Source organism: Cebus imitator, unplaced genomic scaffold (genome assembly GCF_001604975.1).
Source record: "Cebus imitator isolate Cc_AM_T3 unplaced genomic scaffold, Cebus_imitator-1.0 Scaffold145, whole genome shotgun sequence".
Classification (NCBI taxonomy): Eukaryota; Metazoa; Chordata; class Mammalia; order Primates; family Cebidae; genus Cebus; species Cebus imitator.
This window is the reverse complement of record NW_016107460.1, coordinates 4,271,991-4,292,220: the sequence shown is the minus strand read 5'-3', so window position 1 is coordinate 4,292,220 and position 20,230 is coordinate 4,271,991. Positions and strand designations below refer to the sequence as shown.

Below are 20,230 nucleotides of genomic sequence, written 5' to 3'. Positions count from 1 at the left end.
GCTGGAGGAGCCCACGGCGCTGGAGGAGCCCACGGCACTACAGGACCTCACGGCGCTAGAGGAGCCCACATGGTGGGCTTGGAAGAGAGGGTGGGAAAGGCATGGGGAAGAGTGAGCTGAGACAGGCGAGGGGAGATGTCTGGGAGGGGTGCTGGCTCTCCATGTAATCCTACTACGCACCTGCCACAGGCTCAGCCAGGTGGCACCTGGACCCAAGTGTGTGGATCAGAGACTAGGCCAGGTGTGCCTGAGCCAGAGACGGCGCTGGGGTGGGGACACCACCTGTAACCCCGGCTCGGCAGGCACCTGGGCCATGGGATGAGGTTCAGAACCAAAGGCGGAGCTCTTCTTCCCTGTGTGACCAGAGGCATAAGGTTAATTGAAGAGTTTGCGAAGCTGATTCTGTAGCAGGTCGTATGCTCAGAACGTTTCCAAGTGTGTGCATCTGACAACCAAATGACCAAGAGTGGCCTTGCTCCGGTTCTGCAGCAGCCCAGCTGCTCTGGGGCAGGCACACGTTCTGACCACCTCACTCCTCATGCGGCGGCCCGGCCCCTCCCTCCCACCTTCCCCCACGGTCCCACACATGCACAGGTAAAGAAAGTCCTTCAGCCAGAAAGTGACTTGGGCCATGTAGACAAGGGTCCCCACTGCTCACAGGGGCTGGGGGGTGACCCCCCACGCTGGCCAAGGGGCTGCCTGGAAAAGTGGGGGTGGGGTGGGGAAGGGGAGCTCCTGCTGCCTCAGAGCTGGGCTTTCTCCTGATCCATCCCAACCTCATCCAAAATGCACTTGATGAGCTAGCCAATCTGTTTTTTTTCCTCAAAGAGTGTATTTTAAAGGTTTTATTTCAGCAGCTCTGCAACCATTTACACAGCTGGAAACAGAGTTTCAGACGGGGTAACCTCCCAATAAGCCTCTGTACACCGGAAACATCCCAGGTGGAGCGCACGCTTCCTACACTGACCCATGACCGACACCGCGTGGCCTTCACTGCCTTAACCTGCCAGACACGCCAGCCCACGGTCTGGCAAAAGCCCCTGCGCACAGAGTCCCTTGGAGCGTCCAGCCCCCTCCTGATCATGTGGCCCCCCGGGGGCTGTGGTCACCGCCGCTCGTCACAGGAGAGTACTGACCGCATGCAGCCAGCCAGGAACTGTCCAAACTCAAAGTACAGTTTCTACCGATCCCGTCCTGCCCGTGCACCACTGAAATCAGATTCCTAAATCAACCGGAGTATGTCCGACACTGCCTGCAGGCTTGTTCTCCTTCAATACCAGGGACCCTGGCACTGAAGCTGAGAATGCCGTGATTGCTGCTCCTGTCCAGCGACTGCTGATAAACCTAGCCACAAAACCACGGCAAATGCCCTTCTCTAGAGTGGCCCCCAGGATCAGCTCTCCTGTAGAACCAACAGGCAGTGCGGTCCCAGGCCAGGAAGCACGAGACATTGGCTCTGAGCCAGCACAGCCAGGGGTCATCAGGAAGTGCTATGGGCCAAACTCATCCAGCCCCTTACTCTCCTCGCTCCTGAGAACAAAATGTGTCTCCCCATCCCTCCTAGGGGCCCTGGAGGGCAGCCCCCCATTCCCAGTTGGCCCTTCTGGGAGACAGGAGCCTTGGCTCCATGCAGGTGCGCCATGCCAAGGATCACCCTGGCGGTGCACAAGCTCACACAACCCACCCCACCCACACGGCCCCCACCCTGTCCACCATGGGTGGGGTTGGGTTGGGGGTGTGGGGTTGGATGGATATTGGGGCTGGGGTGGGAGATGAGGTTGGCAGTGGGGTAGGGGTTGGGGTGGATATTGGGGTTGGGATAGGGTTGGAGGTTGGGGCTGGGTTGGGGGTGTTGGGTTTGGGATGGGGGTTGGGTGGATATTGGGGTTCAGGTGGGGGAGGTGGGGCTGGCAGCAGGGTAGAGTTGGGTGGATTTGGGGTTGGCATGGATATTGAGGTTGGGTTGGGGTCGTTGGATTTGGGGTGGGGGTTGGGTGGGTATTGGGGTTGAGGTGGGCGAGGTGGGAGGTGGGGTTGGCAGTGGGGTAGAGTTGGGTGGATCTGGGGTTGGCATGGATATTGAGGTTGGGTTGGGGGTGTTGGGTTTGGGGTGGGGGTTGGGTGGGTATTGGGGTTGGGTGGATTTAGGGTTGGGGTTGAGGTGGGGCTTGGGGTGGGGGTTGGGATGGGTGTGGGGGTGTGAATGGGCTTCGTGATGCTTTACCAAGTCCCAGTCTATGCTGCGGAAGAACGCATGGGACTTAATGTCAGAGAATCCAGTCTGTGGCCGGCAGCCGAGCCTCTCTTTGGGATCCTGGAGGTTAGAGTTCAAACAAGGACAAGTCAGCCCTGCCCTGGAAGCCCCAGGACCCGCTCCCCTCGGTGCCGCTCCCAGCGCTGACAAGCCCTCCCCCATGCTCTGACCCACCCGGCGGAAATCAGATGTTTCCTCTACTGAACATTACTTCCCCTGACATGGTCAGCTTTGTTCCGTTTTCCTTGGGCATCTGCTCTCGTTTTATATTGTTAGGTGTGAATAAAAACAGGCAATTCACAGAACACAGAGCTTAAATACCCAAGCAGAAAATCAACCCACATGCACGAAATGCAGCAGCTGATGTGAAAAAACGGCCAACAGCCGTGACTGGGCTGCCCCCAACACAGAGGCACAAACAAGAGACCTTGTCAGCGTGGCCAGAAACGTACCTTATTTAAAAATCCTTTTAAAACGTGGGAGGCTTTGACAGAGAGGAACCGGGGGATCCGGATGGGCTTCTCCAGGATCACTGCAAGGACGGAGCCTGGTGAGGACTCTCCTGTGTCATGTGCGGTTTGCCCAGCGCTGCCCAGACTCCGCTTCTGAGCAGGAGCTGTGGGAGCTCAGGCTTGGGGCCCCAGGACCCCTTCCCTTCCTACGGACCAGCAACATCTAGAACCCGGAGTCCCGCCGAGTCCTCCCTGGGCTTCCTGGTTACATGCGGTGAGATGTGTAGGGTCTGGCGTGAACCAGCGGCTCCCCTCCCCAACCCCGAGATAGCAAGTACGTGGGTGTCTCTGCACGCTGGCCACCAGAGGGCACTGCTGAAACATCCGCGGTCCCAGACCTCACATCCCCGGCACTGAATTCTGGACGGGGAGCTGGTCCAGGGCCTCCAGGTGGGAAGGAGCCCATGATGGTGGCTGTGGGTTTTGGGGTGGAGGCTGTGCTGCTGACCAGGACAGGGGAGAGTGTGAGCTGAATCGAGACAGGTTCTCCTTCCTGCTGACCCAGAGCGAGGGCAGTGCGGTCACCCCTCCCCACGGCCACGCTCCCATGCGCACAGCCCGGTGGGCGGCATGTAACAGGGTCCGGCCCGGAGAACGGTCCCCGGTGCGCTGTGTGACACTGTGACTCCCAGCCCAGGACTCCACCACCTGCGCCTTTGAAACGGAAGGAAGACAGCCGTGCAGCGAGGGTGAGCACAGGCGGGCACGAACCTTGGAAAAGGTAGTCCTCTGTGTTCATGTCCGGGTTGTCGGTGATGATGTCGAACGGGGAGCGCCCAGCCATCATCTCGAACATGAGGACGCCCAGCGCCCACCAGTCCACGCTGAACCCTGGGGAGAGCACGCGGCATCACCCGACAGGCGCCACGCCGGCCGGTGGCAGGGTGAGCCCGGCTGGGGTTGGTTTTCATGCCCAGTCAACATGAGTGTGAACCAGGTTTGAGTGGGGAGCACACAGGCGCCTGTGACTTCCGCTTCCCAGAAGAACCAGCAGCTCAGCCCGGCAGTGCGGCCTCCCCGCCACCGTCCCGGGCACCTGATCTTCCTCCCCGTCCCTGACACTGTGGAGGTCTCCCAGGCTGTCTCTGGGCTGTGGGTCCTGCTGGGGTGCCTGTGACCACATAGCTGGTGAGGCCCTGGTGGAATCTGCGGGCGGCCCTCCTCTCATGTCTGCGTTTACAGAACTAAGCTTGAAGGAGCCCTTCTCTACAGTAACGGAAATCCTCTTCTGTGTCTTCTTCCACAGTTGTTTTGCTTTTTAGAGATGTTCCAGCAGGCTGCTGGGAATGTGCTTCAGTGAATGAGGGTAGGAGACCCCGACCCGTTGTGCCCAAGGACGGCCGCTCCCCTGGGTCCCCAGAAGTCCACCTGCTCCCTGCTGAGGTGAGACACTGCCACCATCCCACACCGGATCTCTGTCCTGAGCTGGGTTCTAGGCTCCGCTCCAGGCCTCCAGTCTGCCGTCTGTCCTTCTCTGGCTACTGAGACTTCCACTGCAGCAGCTGGGGAGCCCAGCTACCCTGGGGAGAGTCACCTACCCACCCTGCCTATACCACCCGCCGTGTGATAGCAAAAGAATGTGTAAAGATGTGTGAAGGCGCGCTCATGACACGCCTCACTGAAAACTCCAGGATGCAAAAGCGGATGGGGTGTGTACAAACAGAGCACACGTGTGCACACACAGACACAAAACATACATGAACACGCAGCAAAACACACCGGCACACATACACAGGACTGCACATGCGTGCCCACCATGTCCCTGTTTCACACCCAGGGAGGGGAGAAGGGCAGAAACACTCAGCGTGCATGGCACCCTCCGCTGTAGAGGCTGTGGGGTCCTGTCCACACGCTCCTGCACCCACCTCCCCCCACGCACCCCAGACACCTGCTTCTCCCCCAGCCAGCCACGCCGCAGCACAGGGGCTCAGGCACCACACCGGGGCTCAGGCACAGCACAGGGGCTCAGGTCCTGCCCCGGCCTGGCTTTGCTTTCTGCGTCTTTCCCTTCCCTGTTTCCCTAAGGCTCCTTGGTAGGAGGAATCCCGTGACCTCCCCCAGGGGCTACTCAAGTGGACACGGGAGGTTTTCAAGGATTCAAGTAGGGGCTGAGGCCAGATGACGACTTCCGGCTGGGAAAAAGATGCGTCTGTGGATTCTGGGTGCAGGATGGTCAAGGGAAGCTCTCCCTGGCTGCCGGGCCAGCCCGAGGCCGCCTCGCCCCACGGGCTCTGAGAGGGGGCGGGCCAGCGGTACTCACCATACTCCTCTCCCCGCAGGATTTCGGGGGCGATGTAGTTTGGGGTTCCACAGAAAGTGCTCGTCGTGTCTCCAGGGCCCAGGCCTTCCTGTGGGGGGCAGAGTTATTGGGAGGTGGTTCCCGCAGACCTGACCCCGTGGGCAGGTGCCCCAAGGCACGCACCTTGCACATGCCATAGTCCGTGAGCTTGATGTGCCCGTCCGCATCCAGGAGGACGTTGTCCAGCTTCAGGTCCCGATAGATGATCCCCCTCTCGTGCAGGAAGTTGAGGGCAATGCAGATCTCGGCCGCGTAGAACCTGGGGGCGGGGACGCCATCATGCGGGCAGTGCCTGTACCATGCCAACAGCGCCAGCTCCCGCCTGCCCCACCACGGGCCTGGCATCCTCTCAGTGACCAGGCCCAGCATTTCAAAGTGCAGTGCACGGGGCTAGGAAGGGAAATGCCAACGAAAGCTCCAGGACACCACCCCACGTGCCTGCAGGTGGCCTGCTGTCCAAGACACAGAGCGACGTGGTGGCTTCCACATAGGGAGGAGTGGGGAAATCACAGTTTATTAAATAGTAACATTAAATGATTCCACGTTTATTTATTTATTTTTTTTGAGATGGAGTCTCGCTCTGTCACCCAGGCTGGAGTGCAGTGGCATGATCTCGGCTCACTGCAACCTCCACCTCCCGGGTTCAAGCGATTCTCCTGCCTCAGCCTCCTGAGTAGCTGGAATTACAGGCACCTGCCACCACACCCATCTAATTTTTGTATTTTTAGTAGAGACAAGGTTTCACCATGTTGGCCAGGTTGATCTTGAACTCCTGACCTCAAGCGACCCTTCCACCGCAGCCTCTCAACAGTGCTGGGATTACAGGCGTGAGCCACTGCGCCCAGCCTAAGAACGGAATTATTACATGGTTAGCAACTCAATTTCTGGGTGTGTACCGAGAAGAACCGGATGCAGTTTAAGAGATTACACCCGTTTTCACAGCCGCACTGTTCACCGTGGCCAACATGGACACCACTCAAATGCCCCCCAGGGATGGATGTATAAGCAAAGTGTGGTCCCTCCATCCAACGGGGCATTATCCAGCCTAAAAAAGGAAGGCGATTCTGAGACAGGCCACAGCATGCATGAGCCCTAAGGATGCCACGCTCCGGGAGATCAAAGGACAAACACTGTGATGCCACTCCTACGAGGTCCCTAGGGTCCCTGAGTCAGAGGGACAGAACATGGGATGCGTCTGTCTGGGGCAAGGACGTAGTGCTGGGGCAGGGGACAGGGAAGGAGTCCTGTTCCTATGAGGTCCCTAGGGTCCCCGAGTCGGAGGGACAGAACATGGGATGCGTCTGTCTGGGGCAAGGACGCAGTGCTGGGGCAGGGGACAGAGAAGGAGTCCTGTTCCTATGAGGTCCCTAGGGTCCCGAGTCAGAGGGACAGAATGTGGGACGTGCCCATCTGGGGTGAGGATGCGGGGACGGGAGGGAGAGTCTGACAGCCAAGCTTCAGCAGGGAAGAGGGGTGCTCTGGAGATGGGGGCCGGCGGCAGCTACATGGCACAAGGTGTGCTCCACGCCACTGAACTCCACGCCCCAAACACTACCTTTTATGTTGTGTGTACCTGCCAGTTTTAACAAGAGCGTCGTGGGAAGTGCGCCGTTCTAATGTGTCACCTACGGTCCGCAGGAGAATCTAATGTGACTCATAAAACTGCATGGAACGTTTTTAAGTAAGGAAATGAGGAAAAGGAGAAACCATGGAAGATAGGAAAGGTTCAAAGAGCTGAAATCAGCCCCTGAACCATCCTGGTGGCCCCATGGCTGTTGGGGGAGGCTCTTCAACTGTCCCAGAGGCCCCTCGGCTGCTGTGGGCCGCCCGAAGACATCAGAGAGGAAAGGGAGGGCAGGAAGGAATGTCTCAGGTCACTCTAGAAAAAGACCATTCTCGTTCTGCTCCTAATGCTGAGTGAACACAAACGGGGCAAAGGGCAGAACCAGGGCAGAGCCATCCTGAAGATAGCACAGTCCCAGGACACCCCCACTTTTCTTGGATGAGGCATAGTGCTGCTTCAGGAGCGGGGCCCGGGACACTGGCTCTGAGGCACCGTTATTCAGGAGACCCTCCCGAATGTTGAGACTCTGGAGCAACTGTGGAATGTGTCACACTGTGGGGAACGTGGCACCTCTGCCATCCTCCCTGGACCTCCCTCCCTTGAGCTCCCCACTGACCCCTGGAGAACGTCCCTGGCCCCCTCTGCGAGCACCCACCCGGCCCCCTCTGGGTACGGCCACCCGGCCCTGTCTGAGACCGCCTACCTGGCGTGCTCCTCGGGGAGCTTCCTCTGCCTCTGCATGTGGAACATCAGGTCCCCGCCGTTGACATACTCAATGACCAGGAACAGCCTGTGGAGAGAGAGGCGCTGGAGGCTGCAGTCACCATGGCAGACGGTGGCCTCCTTAGACAAAAGCCCCACAGAAGCAGCCTCTGTGGGTCCGAACACTTCCGGAGGTTCCATCTTGTAGAGGCCTGGAGTGTGGGGGGCCGGGGACAGCAAAGAGCAGCGGGACCACCCTAGAGGCAGAAAGGGTCTGGCAGGGACGGGCTGCAGGGCGGCTTGCACAGTGAGCAGGTGAGGGAGTCACATGGGGCCTGGACGGCCTCTGCTCTTGGCCACCGTGCCGTGTGGACCTGGGGAGCGAAGTGTGGGTGGGCCCCAGAGTGAAGGAGGTGGCCTGTCACCAGGTAGGAGCAGGGGTTGCTTGGACCAGACCTGGGGGCTGGGGCAGGATCTGCCACAGGCTGGAGTGACTGAGGTAGTTCCCTGCCTGGGGCAGCTCTGCAGGCCCGGGGTGGGGTGGTCTCAACGCCTGGCTTCATCATGTCCGCGAAACTGGGATGCCACTTCCTGCCTGCCTCTCCCTGACCCCAGCTTGTCCCCCCGGGAGGGCTGAGGGGTCCTCCGAGGGGACAAGCTGGGGTCAGGGAGAGGCAGGCAGGAAGTGGCATCCCAGTTTCTCCGACATGATCATAGGATTTTAAGATATCCGTGGATGTCGTCAGGACCATGCAGGCACTCCCGTCTCAGGGACTGAGCCACGTGGTTTCTTTCCCTAATAGGGTCTTTCAGTTTTCAAAATTAAATTCGCAAACAGTCTCCCAGAAACACCCTGTGATGGGCACCGCTCAGGTTTTTGGACCAGCAGCTCCTCTGGCACCTGAATTGTTTATCTGCCTCAGACCAGCTGCTCCTGGCTGCCCCTCGTGGAGCGGGAAGCGGAGAGGGAGGCGTGTGGTGAATCTGCCCGTTTCCCTCGATCCCACACCAGCTGTTACACCTCAAGGCACCTGTCCCTGCTCCTGCCCTCCACGAGCTCCCAGGATTATGCCAGAGAGGACAGAGAGCAGTTTACACAGAGCATATGAACGGCTGCAAATCACCCGCAAAGTTTCTGATTAGAAACAAACTCCTAAACATCAAAAGAGCCCTGGGCACGAGTGAGGAGCTGGAGGCGTCCACCTGGCCAACAGGGCATCCTGAAGAACAAGCCGCACCTGTGGGGAGCAGCTCAAGGCTCCATCCCTCGCCTCTGTCTCCCCTGTCTCCAATGGACGTGCCTGGAAATTCTCTGGTAACCTTGCCCTCGCCCTTGGGGACTTGCCAGTCCACTGCTGCCTGTTTTGTAAATAAAGTTTTATTGGCACAAAGCCATGCTCATGTGCACACCTACTATCTGTGGCTACTTTCGGGCCACCGTGGCAGAGGGAGTCACTAACAGAGACACTGCAGCCTGCAAAGCCGGAAATGCCTACCATTGGGCTCCTAATCCTTGGTATAAAGAAAACGGCAATGACAGGGCAGCCCTCGGTGTGCCAGGAACTGTCCTCAGCGCCTCCGTGGAGGAGCTCGTTCAGTAATGCCAACCCCACAGGAAGGAAGCTCTGTGAGGGCCGCTGACCCCTGGACAACACCCAAGACCTAAGAGTTCGACAAATTCTTTAAGAAAGAATTTATTCAAAACCCTTAGAGTACCAGGTGCGGTGGTTCACACCTGTAATCCCAGCACTCTGGGAGGCTGACGGGGGGACAGATCGCTTGAGGTCAGGAGTTCAAGACCAGCCTGGCCAACATGGTGAAACCCGTCGCTACTAAAGATACAAAATTAGCCGGGGTCGGTGGCGTGTGCCTCTGATCCCAGCTACTCAGGAGGCAGGAGAACTGCCTGAACCCGGGAGGCGGAGGGTGCAGTGAGCTGAGATAGCGTCACCACGCTCCAGCCTGGGTGACAGAGCGAGACTCTGTCTTAAAAAAATAAAAATACGAAAAACACAAAAACCCTTCGGGTGACCTCACTGCAGATTTTTCGCCACCGGGAGTTACATGCCCCAATGGGTGCTGGTCCCTTCCGACCATCCCCTCCAAGAGGGAAGACGTTCACCCAATAGCGCTGCTGCAAGGTGCCCGGAAGGGCCTCCTCCACCGCTGTGGATTCATCAGTTTATCACGGCCCACAGGACAGGGCCATTTCCAGAGAAAATAAAGAAATCATGAATTCTAGAGAATCGTACAATAAAATGCCTCAGAAAGCTGAGAGAATTTGGGGGACATTTAAACACAGAGAGGAGAGGTGGAGGCTGCTTCCTTTTCCTCTCCAGAGAAAAACCCATTGCGGGAACTGCTGGAAGCCATTTCTCTCTGCCGGAGGCCTAGGACCCAGGCAGCATGCTGAGGAAGGAATTTATTTAATTTGCAACTGCTTAAGCCGCAATGACGGGTTTGTGTGTACCGATAAAACCTTAATGCTACTTTTGACATTTCTTCAGGGCAAAAATCCACCCAGACAACCTGGTGTCGATTCACTCTGAAGGCAACTCTGTGTGGCTGGGGCTGAGCGGCTGCTGGGACAAAACGCCCGGCACCCACGGCTGAGCACCCACGGCTGAGCACCCACGGCTGAGCACACACTGAGCCTGTTCCTCTCCTCACAGGCTCGGCTTATGTGGGTGCCCCGCAGGCGCTATCCTGCGTAGAGGCTCTCAGGCAGGAGCTCGAGTCCAGGCCAGCGGGCACGTGTGGCTTCACCCACAGCCTCTTGGCGACATGTGCAGTCCCAACCCCAAGGGACGCTGGGAAGTGTGGCCTGGTGGGGGCTGGGGCTGCCCTCCGTGTCCCGGCAGCCACACTCACCATGCTCATCCCATGTTTGCATTCACCACACTCGAAGGGAGAGGACCGAGCAGAGCCCAGGCAGGAGGCGGGAGGCACCTCAGAGCTGTTTTTTTGAGATGGGACCGCGCTCTGTCGCCCAGGCTGGAATACAATGGCGTGATCATGGCTCACTGCAATCCTCCCACTCCAGCCTCTCGAGGAGCTGGGACCACAGGCCCACACCACCACCGCCTGCCAATTTTTTTTTTTTTTGAGTCGGAGTTTCACTCTTGTTACCCAGGCTGGAATGCAATGGCACGGTCTCGGCTTACCGCAACCTCCGCCTCCTGGGTTCAGGCAATTCTCCTGCCTCAGCCTCCTGAGTAGCTGGGACTACAGGCACGCACCACCATGCCCAGCTAATTTTTTATATTTTTAGTAGAGACGGGGTTTCACCATGTTGACCAGGATGGTCTTGATCTCTTGACCTCATGATCCACCACACCCGGCCTGCCTGCCAATTTTTAAATGTTCTGTAGAGATGGGGTCTCGAAATATTTCCCAGGCTGCTCTCGAACCCCCGACCTTAAGTGACCCTCTGGCCTTAGCCTCTCAAAGCGCTGGGATTACAGGTGTGCACCACCGCAGCTGCCTGTCCGCAATACTTAATCAAATACACAAATGTGAACAACGCACAGTAAAAACGGATTCATCAACAACCAGCTCCGGCCTCAGGAACCAGGTGAGATGCTGACTGCATCTGGGAATGCCACTACCCAACAGACTTGGGAAGGGGAGGGACAGAAGCAGCCGGGGGCTGCCAGAAGCTCCCAAAACCTCCCAGGAGATGGCTGGGGGCTGGGGCAGCTCCAAAACCACCCAGGAGGCAGCTGGGAGCTGGGAGAAGCTCCCAAAATCGCCTAGGAGGTGGGCCCTGTCCTCGGTGCTGTCCCCTCCTTGCCACTCCCCACACCCGCTCTGGGAATGCAAAGTGGCCGGCTCAGAGGGAGGAACAGCAGCCATCTCCTGTAGGCACAGGAGACTCCGCTCTGAGAGTCAAGAAGTAAGAAGATGGGTCCGGGCCGGCCGCCACCATGTGTGTACAGAAAGTTCTGGTGGAACACAGCATGTGCATCCCTTGGTACAGTGTCTAAGCCTGCTTCTGGTTAGAATGCAGAGTTGCCACTCCAAGTCCCTCTGTGTTAATGCACTTGAGCCCATCACCAGGAAGTAAGTTCAGCCCTTGCCCCATTTTATAGATGAGGAAGCCGAGGCACAGACAGGTTGGGTGACGTTCTTCGGCTCACACAGCTCCTGGCTTATCAGACCCACCATCAGACAACTTGGGTGGGCCCAGGACCCTCGCTTGGAAACCCCACTTTCAGGTCCTGCCCCGCCTCACTGCGGTGACTACAGCAGTGACAGAGCTGCCCCAAAGAGAGAGGAGGCCGGGGTCACCTGAGTCCAAGGAACAGGAGAGGAGAACGAAAGATCAGCACAGGGGCCGGACACAGGCTGGCGGCCCACGGGACACACAGGCGTGGCCACAGCACCATCACTACAGGGTATACTGGGAAATCAGATTCCTGACTCAGAGAGCAAGACTTTGGGACGCCGAGGTGGGAGAACTGCCTGAACCCAGGAGTTTGAGATTGGACTGGGCAACATGGCAAACCCTCATCTCTAATAATAATAATAATTATTATTATTACTAGACAAGAACTGAAAAAAGTATATGAAGACTTCAAGAGTCTCTTCAAAGAGGACGGGAGTGAATGAAAAGGTAAACCAGGTTCCTGAATGGGAAGATCCAACATGAGAAGGATGTCAATTTCCCCTACATAATGTGTCAACTTAACAAATCCCAATGAAAAAGGGCCAGCCCTGGTGGCTCACGTCTATAATCCCAACACTTTGGGAGGTCGAGGCAGGCGGATCACCTGAAGTCAGGAGTTTGAGACCATCCTGGCCAACATGGTGAATCCCTGTCTCTACTAAAAATACAGAGATTAGCTGGGTGTGATGGCGCACGCCTGCAATCCCAGCTACTCGGGAGGTTGAGGCTTGAGAATTGACCGAACCCAGGAAGCGGGGGTTGCAGTGAGCCAAGATTGCGCCACTGCACTCCAGCCTGGTGGACAGAGCAAGACTCTCTTAAAAAAAAAAAAAAAAGATACTTAGCCTAGAAACTGTGTGGAATACAAAGAAGCATAAGACACAGTCCTGCCCTCTAAGAGTCAGTAATCTAANAAAAGGAAATGCCAGCTTCTTTTATTTTCTGGAGCCAGGCAGGTTGACTCTAAAGTCCACATGGAAAAATAAACAAGAGAAAAGGAAAAGCAAGAGGCAAAACCGCCCGGATGGCACTGGAGTACGGACCCAGGTGGTTCCCTCTCGGTACTCTCCCGCGTGGTAAAATGGGATACGATTTCAGAAAGAGGCTGTTTACGTGGTCTCTGTTGTCATCTAGTAGTTAAGCAGCAAAGGCACAATTTCAGGGACATTCCTGAAAGTTCCTTCAACTAAGGAGACCTTGGGTGGCTCCAGGGCCACCACCCCATCCCTGCCCCCCCCGGGAACCATACAGGGTGCAGAGGCATGGGATGTTCAGGTCTAGGTGGAGGAGGGGAGGCGCCATGGCCTCATCTCTGCTCACTATCAGCAAAACCATCTCCAAGCCTGGCAGTGGAGACCACCGGTCCTAATGTGACAGTCTGTGGAGCGTGTGATCCCCAAATGGCAATGACACCTGCCCCTGACCTGTTCTAAGAGTGGCTGCTACCTCTCAATTAGAAACAAACAATGGATCCCTTTCTTCCGTGTTCTGCACAGCCATGTGGCCTGCGACACCACAGAAGGAAACAGCAGGGCCCCTGTGTGCTGCAGGTGTGTCCCCAAGGGCCCTTCACTGCCCAGGGCTCCAGGAGGATTCACGCACAGCTGTCCATGGTGCTCCCGAAGAGTGCAGGACACCCTTGTGATGCAGAAGGTAAAGCCACCCCCTGGCTCCTCCCAGGCCCCGGACGCCGGGAAGAGCCCCTTCTCCCATGCACAGCCTTGTGGGGACCACAGACCAAGCATCTGCTCTGAAGTGCTAGGGTTTGGGGTGGCACTTTTACCGCTTTAGGCAACCCCAATGAAAAGTGAGCAAACCAGGGCTGATGAGCCGTCACTGTGTGTCGGGAGAACAAAGGCTGAGGTGGCTGTGCCCACGCTGGGCCCTACAGGTGTCAATCAGCACCTGCTCCTTCTGTTCTGAGCTCCCTCGACTCTGGCACATGGAAGGGTTTTGAAAGGGCGGTGACTCATGTTCCCAAAGAGGCACCTGCCCTTGCTGAGGTCGTGGCCGGGGCTGGGCTTGCTGTGGCACCTGCTGGGCCCTTCCCTCTACTGCCCCCACCCCCACAGAGCTGCCTCCTCCTCCAGCCCCGAGGAGGCAGCACCCTAGGGCCGGACCCCGTCACACCCTCACCTCTTTCTCACACACCCACAACCACCCCCAAGTGTGTCTCCACCCCAGGCCCCAGCACCCCCGAGGCCTCCACGTCCAGGCTGGCCCCGCCCTGTGCCTGTCCTGCCAGCACTGCCCTGACTTCTGGGAACTGGGATGACTCCCCCGCATGGAGACAGGCCCCCCTCCCACCCCCTAAGGCCTCCCTCCAGGCTGTGACAGGCCCAGCAGGTCCTTCTAGCTTTTGTGGCCCAGACCCTGCTCCCCACGCCAGTGCCTGCTCAACACCAGCCCTGCACTGAGCATCCCGGGACCTCCATGTCCCAGGGCGTCTTGGCCAAGTCCAGCTTCTGAAGTCCCTGGCACCTTCAGGCCCGGTTATCTTCTGACCCTGACACGCACCATTGCCCTTGTCCTTCCCACAGGCCTGTCCCCCATGAGCCCCTCCCTATGCGCAGTCCCAATCTGCTCCCTGCAGGCCCTCCCCGGTGCCACGGCTCCTGACGCTAGTGACCGATTCTGGGGACCTCACTGTCTGCGGTTAGTAACGCTGTCCCCCTCCAGAGCCGCGGGCAGGCTTCAAACTGTAACTGATGAAGAATAACACACAAGGCCCAGTGCTGGGCGAAGTGCTTTTCACATCTAAAGCCACTCTGACCGAGAAGAACTCACTCGAGTGTCTAAGTCAGTGACGGCTTGGGAAGCACATCCACAGATAAGCAGGGCTGTGTGTGTGTTTGTTCTTTTTAAAGAAACACATTCTGTGGGTGAATGAATGTGAAATAACCGTGGCAAACAGTAAGAGGTTTTATTTTAGAACAGTGAGTGAACGGGCATATTTTAGGGTAGTTTGCTCACCTACCATCTGAGATCATCGTGCCTTAGAGAAAAGTGTCCTCGGACTTCAGTTTAATGGGGCGGGGGACATTGAGAGTAGTAACTTCGGCTAAACCTCTAGTTACCCAGTTCTCCTGAAATAGCTTCAACTGAAGTGATTTCAGGTCTTGGAGACTTGGCTCGTTTTAATCCCACTGCTGTTTGGAAAAGGGGGGCTGCCTGTGTGGATATGGGCTGTGGTGCTCATCAAGCAGATGTTCACTGTGTCTTCAAATGCGAATGATGTTTCTCTCCATCTGTACACATGAGGTGAGAGTCATGTTGAGCTCTGACGTTCAGAGACTCTCTGTAGCCACCCAGCGGATGTGAACACGGCCGGCCGGAAGGGGCACGACCAGATTTGGGGCAAAAAGGAAGCAATTCTGACTTCTTTTTTTTTTTTTGAGACAGTCTTGCTTTGTTGCCCAGGCTGGAGTACAGTTGGTGTGATCTTGGCTCGCTGCAACCTCTGCCTCCCGGGTTCAAGTGATTCTCCTGCCTCAGCTGCCCAAGTACCTGGGACTACAGGCATTCACCACCATGCCTGGCTAATTTTTGTATTTTTAGTAGAGACGGGGCACCACATTGGCCAGAATGTTCTTGATCTCTTGACCTCGTGATCTGCCCACCTCGGCCTCCCAAAGTGCTGGGATTACAGGTGTGAGCCACCGCGCCCAGACTGCAATTCTGACTTTTTCCCACTCGGAGACCCTTTGTGAGAACCAAGCTTGTGTGGAAACCCTTGCAGTTTCATTCCCCAGGTTTCCCCCGACGTGGCCCAGGAGCCGTGAGGCCGCCCAGAGTGAATGGGTGTCCTGTCCTGCGTGTCATTCACCTGGCCCTCAGCCAGAGGCCCAGGCAAAACCTTAGCTGGATGTTCCGGTGAACATCAGGTGGGTGTCCAGAGCTGTGCAGTCAGTGAGGATTTGTGGGAGTTTTCACAGCTCCCCAGCATTTGACTCAGGCAGCGGCCAGTCCTACCCCCAACCCAGAGCTCACACACAACACTACTGGTCTGACCATTCAAACACACGGTGCCAACCAGAAGAAAGGCCCCCACGACGAGGAAGCGGGTCCCCACGCACCTGCCTCGCTGTCGACAGTTGGGTCCCCGCTTTACCAATCCCCACAGCAGCTGCATGGGGAGGGCGCACCTGCTGTCTGTTTCCAGGGAGGAAATGGGGGTGCCAAGGGTCCCAAGGTGAGGGGCCGCAGAGCTGACAGGTACGTGCACCTGGACCTCGGCTGTGCTGCCATCAGGAAACACTGCAAGAGGCTTTGGAGCTGTCGGGGACACACTCTTCTCGGGTGTCTGTTTCTGTGGGGTCCGCAGGGATCTCTCAGGTATTTCCCAACTCGGAAGGCGCACACAACCGACAGCAGTGCAAGCAACGCAGGTGAGCAAGCAAGGCCGGTCCATGCAGATGGCCAGTTCCCACCGGCCCCAGCCAGCTCCGCGTCTCTGTGTGACCCCGCGTCTCTCTGCGACCCCGCGTCTCTCTGCGACTCCGCGTCTCTCTGCGACCCCACGTCTCTCTGTGTGACTCTGCGTCTCTCTGCGACTCCGCGTCTCTCTGTGTGACTCCGCGTCTCTCTGTGACTCCGCGTCTCTCTACGACTCCGCGTCTCTCTGTTTCTCCACCTTGGCGGCCGATCACCTGTGTCTGTGCGGACTCCGAAGACTCCTTTGAGCGGCTGTAACATCTTACTAGTCCCCTAGTTCACTAGAGAGTTACATACAGTCTGACACATGTCCATGTTCTATTTGTATGAGAAACGATGATGTCACTTTTCAATTTTTTTTTAAGAGACTGACATCTAATACCACTGCAACTAAGTGTCAGGTGTCAAATGCTGGGGACTAGAGAACAGACAGCAGGGTCCCACTCTTCAGGAGTTCGCATCTCCTGAGGGAGACAGGCCTGTAGCTAACTTTGGGGTTAAAGCCGACTCCTGACAGCTGGGGAGAGACAGGCTGCCCTGACCAACCACATGTCAGATACTCTGGGAGTCACTAAAAGATTCAGTTTAAAAAAAAAAGAAAAAAAGGCAAAACAACTGGACATGTGTAGGAATCACTCCCGGGATGCGGCCTTCCAACTGTGCATGCCACACGTTGCCACAGGACAGTGAGTCGTGCTGCTGCGGGGGTCCCATGGAGACACCCCACAGGTGGCAATTCTTTCAGTTTGAGTTTATGGACCTAGGAACCTGTGACTTGGGAGAAGATTCCAGACTCAAGTGCAGAAGGGGCTGCGCTTTGGGCCACTTGGGTGGAAGTGAGGGTGGGACATTGGACCCCTTTACATCTACTTCCCTACGCGTTCACACAGGAAAAGGAACCAAAGTGAAACAAAACCCTTCTCGGAACCTTCCCATTCAGGAAGCGCGGGGGCATGGGGCCGCCTTCCCCGAGCTTATTCCAAAATCACAATGGATGGCAGTCGCCAAGGACAGAGGCCTGGAAAAGTGTGATGGGAGCGCACAAAGGGAGCACTGACTCTTTCTGGGAAGGAGGGTATGGGAGGAAAGGGGACAGAGCCGTCAGGCGTGGGCGGAAGTGCCATGCCAGAGCATGCACTGGGGCATGGGACACCGGGGCCTGGTCACCACGAGCCTCATCTACATGCACAAGAAACTTGGAGTTTACCCCAGAAGTAAGAGGGGAGGAAATGAGAGGAGCTTTGAGGCAGGAGAAAGGCACTCAGATCTCTGTTTGTCACATATGGCTCAGATCCAACATGGGGAAGCCGACAGTGGAGAGCCCTTGGGTCGGGTTGTGGCGGGGGGACCCTGAAACACACTGAGGCGGTGGAAGCAGTGAGAAAAGAACCCGACCAGAGAGGCACAGCAGGCGGGGCAGGGCGGGGACAGCCAGGTCACACCAGCTCGTGGGACAGACAGGTGGCTGCTGAGCAGAGGCAGGAACAGGACCCTGAGGTCAGGAGTGCAGAGAGCGCAGTGGAGGGGCACAAGATGCCAGGCGTACAGATCAGAACCGGGCAGCAGAGGGTGGTACCCAGGGCCCGGGACCCCTGTGCTCAGGAAGCCCAGCCCGAAAAGCTGGCCCGGAGCTAGGGCTGGGAACGTGAACTGCAAACAATGCCCTATACCGACATAAAACGCTTCTGCATAACGACCAGGCATAGTGGCGCACAACTGTAATCCCAGCACTTTGGGAGGCTGAGGCGGGAGCCCAGGAGTTTGAGACCATGCTGGGCAACATAGCAGGACCCATCTTTATTTAAAAAAAAAAAAAGCATAGGCCGGGCGCGATGGCTCACGCCTGTAATCCCAGCACTTTGGGAGGCTGAGGCGGGAGCCCAGGAGTTTGAGACCATGCTGGGCAACATAGCAGGACCCATCTTTATTTAAAAAAAAAAAAAGCATAGGCCGGGCGCGATGGCTCACGCCTGTAATCCCAGCACTTTGGGAGGCCGAGGCGGGTGGATCACGAGGTCAAGAGATCGAGACCATCCTGGTCAACATGGTGAAACCCCGTCTCTACTAAAAATACAAAAAATCAGCTGGGCATGGTGGCGCGTGCCTGTAATCCCAGCTACTCAGGAGGCTGAGGCAGGAGAATTGCCTGAACCCAGGAGGCGGAGGCTGCGGTGAGCCGAGATCGCGTCATTGCACTCCAGCCTGGGTAACGAGAGTGAAACTCCATCTCAAAAAAAAAAAAAAAAAAAAGCTTTGGGGGCTGGGCATGGTGGCTCATGCCTATAATCCCAGCACTTTGGGAGGCCGCAGAGGGCAGATGACTTGGGGTCAGGAGTTCAAGACTGGCCTGGCCAACATAGTGAAACCCTTGTCTCTACTAAAAATACAAAAATTAGCCAGCCATGGTGGAAGGTGCCTATAATTCCCAGCTACTCGGGAGGCTGAGGCAGGAGAATCGCTTGAACCCCAGAGGCGGTGACAGCAGTGAGCTGAGATGGTGCCACTGCCCTCCAGCCTGGGTGACAGAGCGAGACTCTGACTCAAAATGAACAACAGAAACACGTTAAAAAGCTTTGGAATAAAAAAAGCTGCTCACTGCACCCAAACTGTGTGTGCGTGAACAGGATGCCTTGCACTTGTGACAGTGAATTCTGCGGCCCCTGACTGGGCACAGGAGCCCGACAGCTGGCTGCAGGTGATTTCTGGGTGTGCCTGTAAAGGTGCTTCTGGAAGAGTCTGTAGACTGAGTAAAGCAGATGGCTCTCCCTGAAGCAGACGGGCATCGTCCGGTCCCCCGGAGGCATGAAGAGAACAAGAAAGGGGAGCAAGGCTGTGTTTTCCTGACTACCGAGCTAGCCACCTTCTGGGCCGCTTGCTCCCAGCTCTGAGGCCTTCAGACTGGCACTGGAATCCACCCCATCGGCTCCTGGCTCTTAGGCCTTCAAGCTGTGCCACAGGCTCTCCCGGGCCTCCAGCCTGCAGATGGTGGATTGTGGATTTCTCAGCCTCTATAATCTCATGAGCCAATATCTTCCAATAAATCTCTTCACACACATACACACACACACTCACACGGGCACACTACTCTTTCTGTTTCTCAGCAGAACTCTGACTAACGCAATGCTGACCACCTGCTCTCCGGCTGGGAGTCTGGAATCTTGCTTTGTGTCAGATAGCAAGAGTCGGCACAACAAGCCCTCGACAAAAACCCTGAGTCATCACAATTCGTTGCTGGACGAACTGGGAGAGGGCTCTTGGGAACTTGGACTGGTTTCTTCTGGAATTCTCCCCATGAGCCTTTTTCCTTGGCCAAGTCTCCTTTATCCCTCCGGTGCAGGGCACCAGCTGTGGCCCCAAGTGCAGCCACATGACTAATACCAGGAGTCCTCCCAGCACATCATCACACGTGGGGATGGTCTTGATGACTTAACGCAGAACACAGTCAATGACTCTTCAAATAAACACATCAGGTAGGTCAAAGTCAAATGGCCCCCAAAATGCTAAACAAAGCATACATTTAATATCTCAGATCACTAGCTTTCAAACGTTTTCAAAGCCACAGAATTCCAATACATGTAAGGTTGAAAGTGAAGCTGAACGTGTTTAAGCAGCACAGAAATCCCCCCCTCTCGCTTACCTTCATAGCCCCGGCACCTGACCCAGTGCCTGCACTCCGTGGGATGCCTCCCATAAATATGTGGCAAATGGAATTAAATAACCTAAGTTCAGATCATGAAATTTACTTAACATGACACCAACCACGGAGAACAACAAAGAGAGCCTGCTGACCTAAAAACACCCACCCAGCCACAGGGAGAACCTCAGAGGTGACATGTGACACGTCACACCAGACTCAGCTTCTGTGCAGTTCCAATCTGAAATCTGCAGAATATCAGAAACGCCCTTCTTTTTCTTACCGACTTGTGGTCTGGAAGCAGGAGTGTAGCCCGACCAGGAAGGGGTTGCTGGATGCCTGCTCAAACACGTGCTTCTCTGTCTGTACCCAGTCGATGTCCTGAAACAGAAACCAGAGAGTGGCAATGAGGCTTCTGAACGCTCTTCACAGGCACCCTGGACACGGGGGAGGCAAGGGGGGAGTCTCTCCCCTCTGCTTTCGGGAAGACAATGCAGAGAGGAAAAGAAAACACCCATTAGGAACTGCATCACCACCAATGTCACCATCCACCCCACCTCCACCCACACCACCATCATCCCTGTGGCTGTCACCATCACCACCACCATCACTGTCACCATCCACCCCACCTCCACCCACCCCACCATCATCCCTGTGGCTGTC

The 20,230-nt window shown here is 56.5% G+C and overlaps 1 protein-coding gene across 9 annotated transcripts in view; it reads right to left on the bottom strand.

Annotated features, from left to right (window-relative positions):
• Nucleotides 1–20,230, bottom strand: part of PRKCZ (protein kinase C zeta) — a 133,508-nt gene that overhangs the window by 11,077 nt on the left and 102,201 nt on the right. For all 9 annotated transcript variants that reach the window (XM_017542636.2, XM_017542635.2, XM_017542639.2 and 6 more), the window contains 7 exons: nucleotides 19,851–19,948; nucleotides 7,333–7,419; nucleotides 5,189–5,324; nucleotides 5,027–5,114; nucleotides 3,478–3,597; nucleotides 2,707–2,786; nucleotides 2,225–2,314 (listed from right to left, as the gene is read on the bottom strand). In XM_017542636.2, coding sequence (XP_017398125.1) covers nucleotides 2,225–2,314; nucleotides 2,707–2,786; nucleotides 3,478–3,597; nucleotides 5,027–5,114; nucleotides 5,189–5,324; nucleotides 7,333–7,419; nucleotides 19,851–19,948 — 699 coding nt within the window. The remainder of the gene's footprint in view (nucleotides 1–2,224; nucleotides 2,315–2,706; nucleotides 2,787–3,477; nucleotides 3,598–5,026; nucleotides 5,115–5,188; nucleotides 5,325–7,332; nucleotides 7,420–19,850; nucleotides 19,949–20,230) is intronic.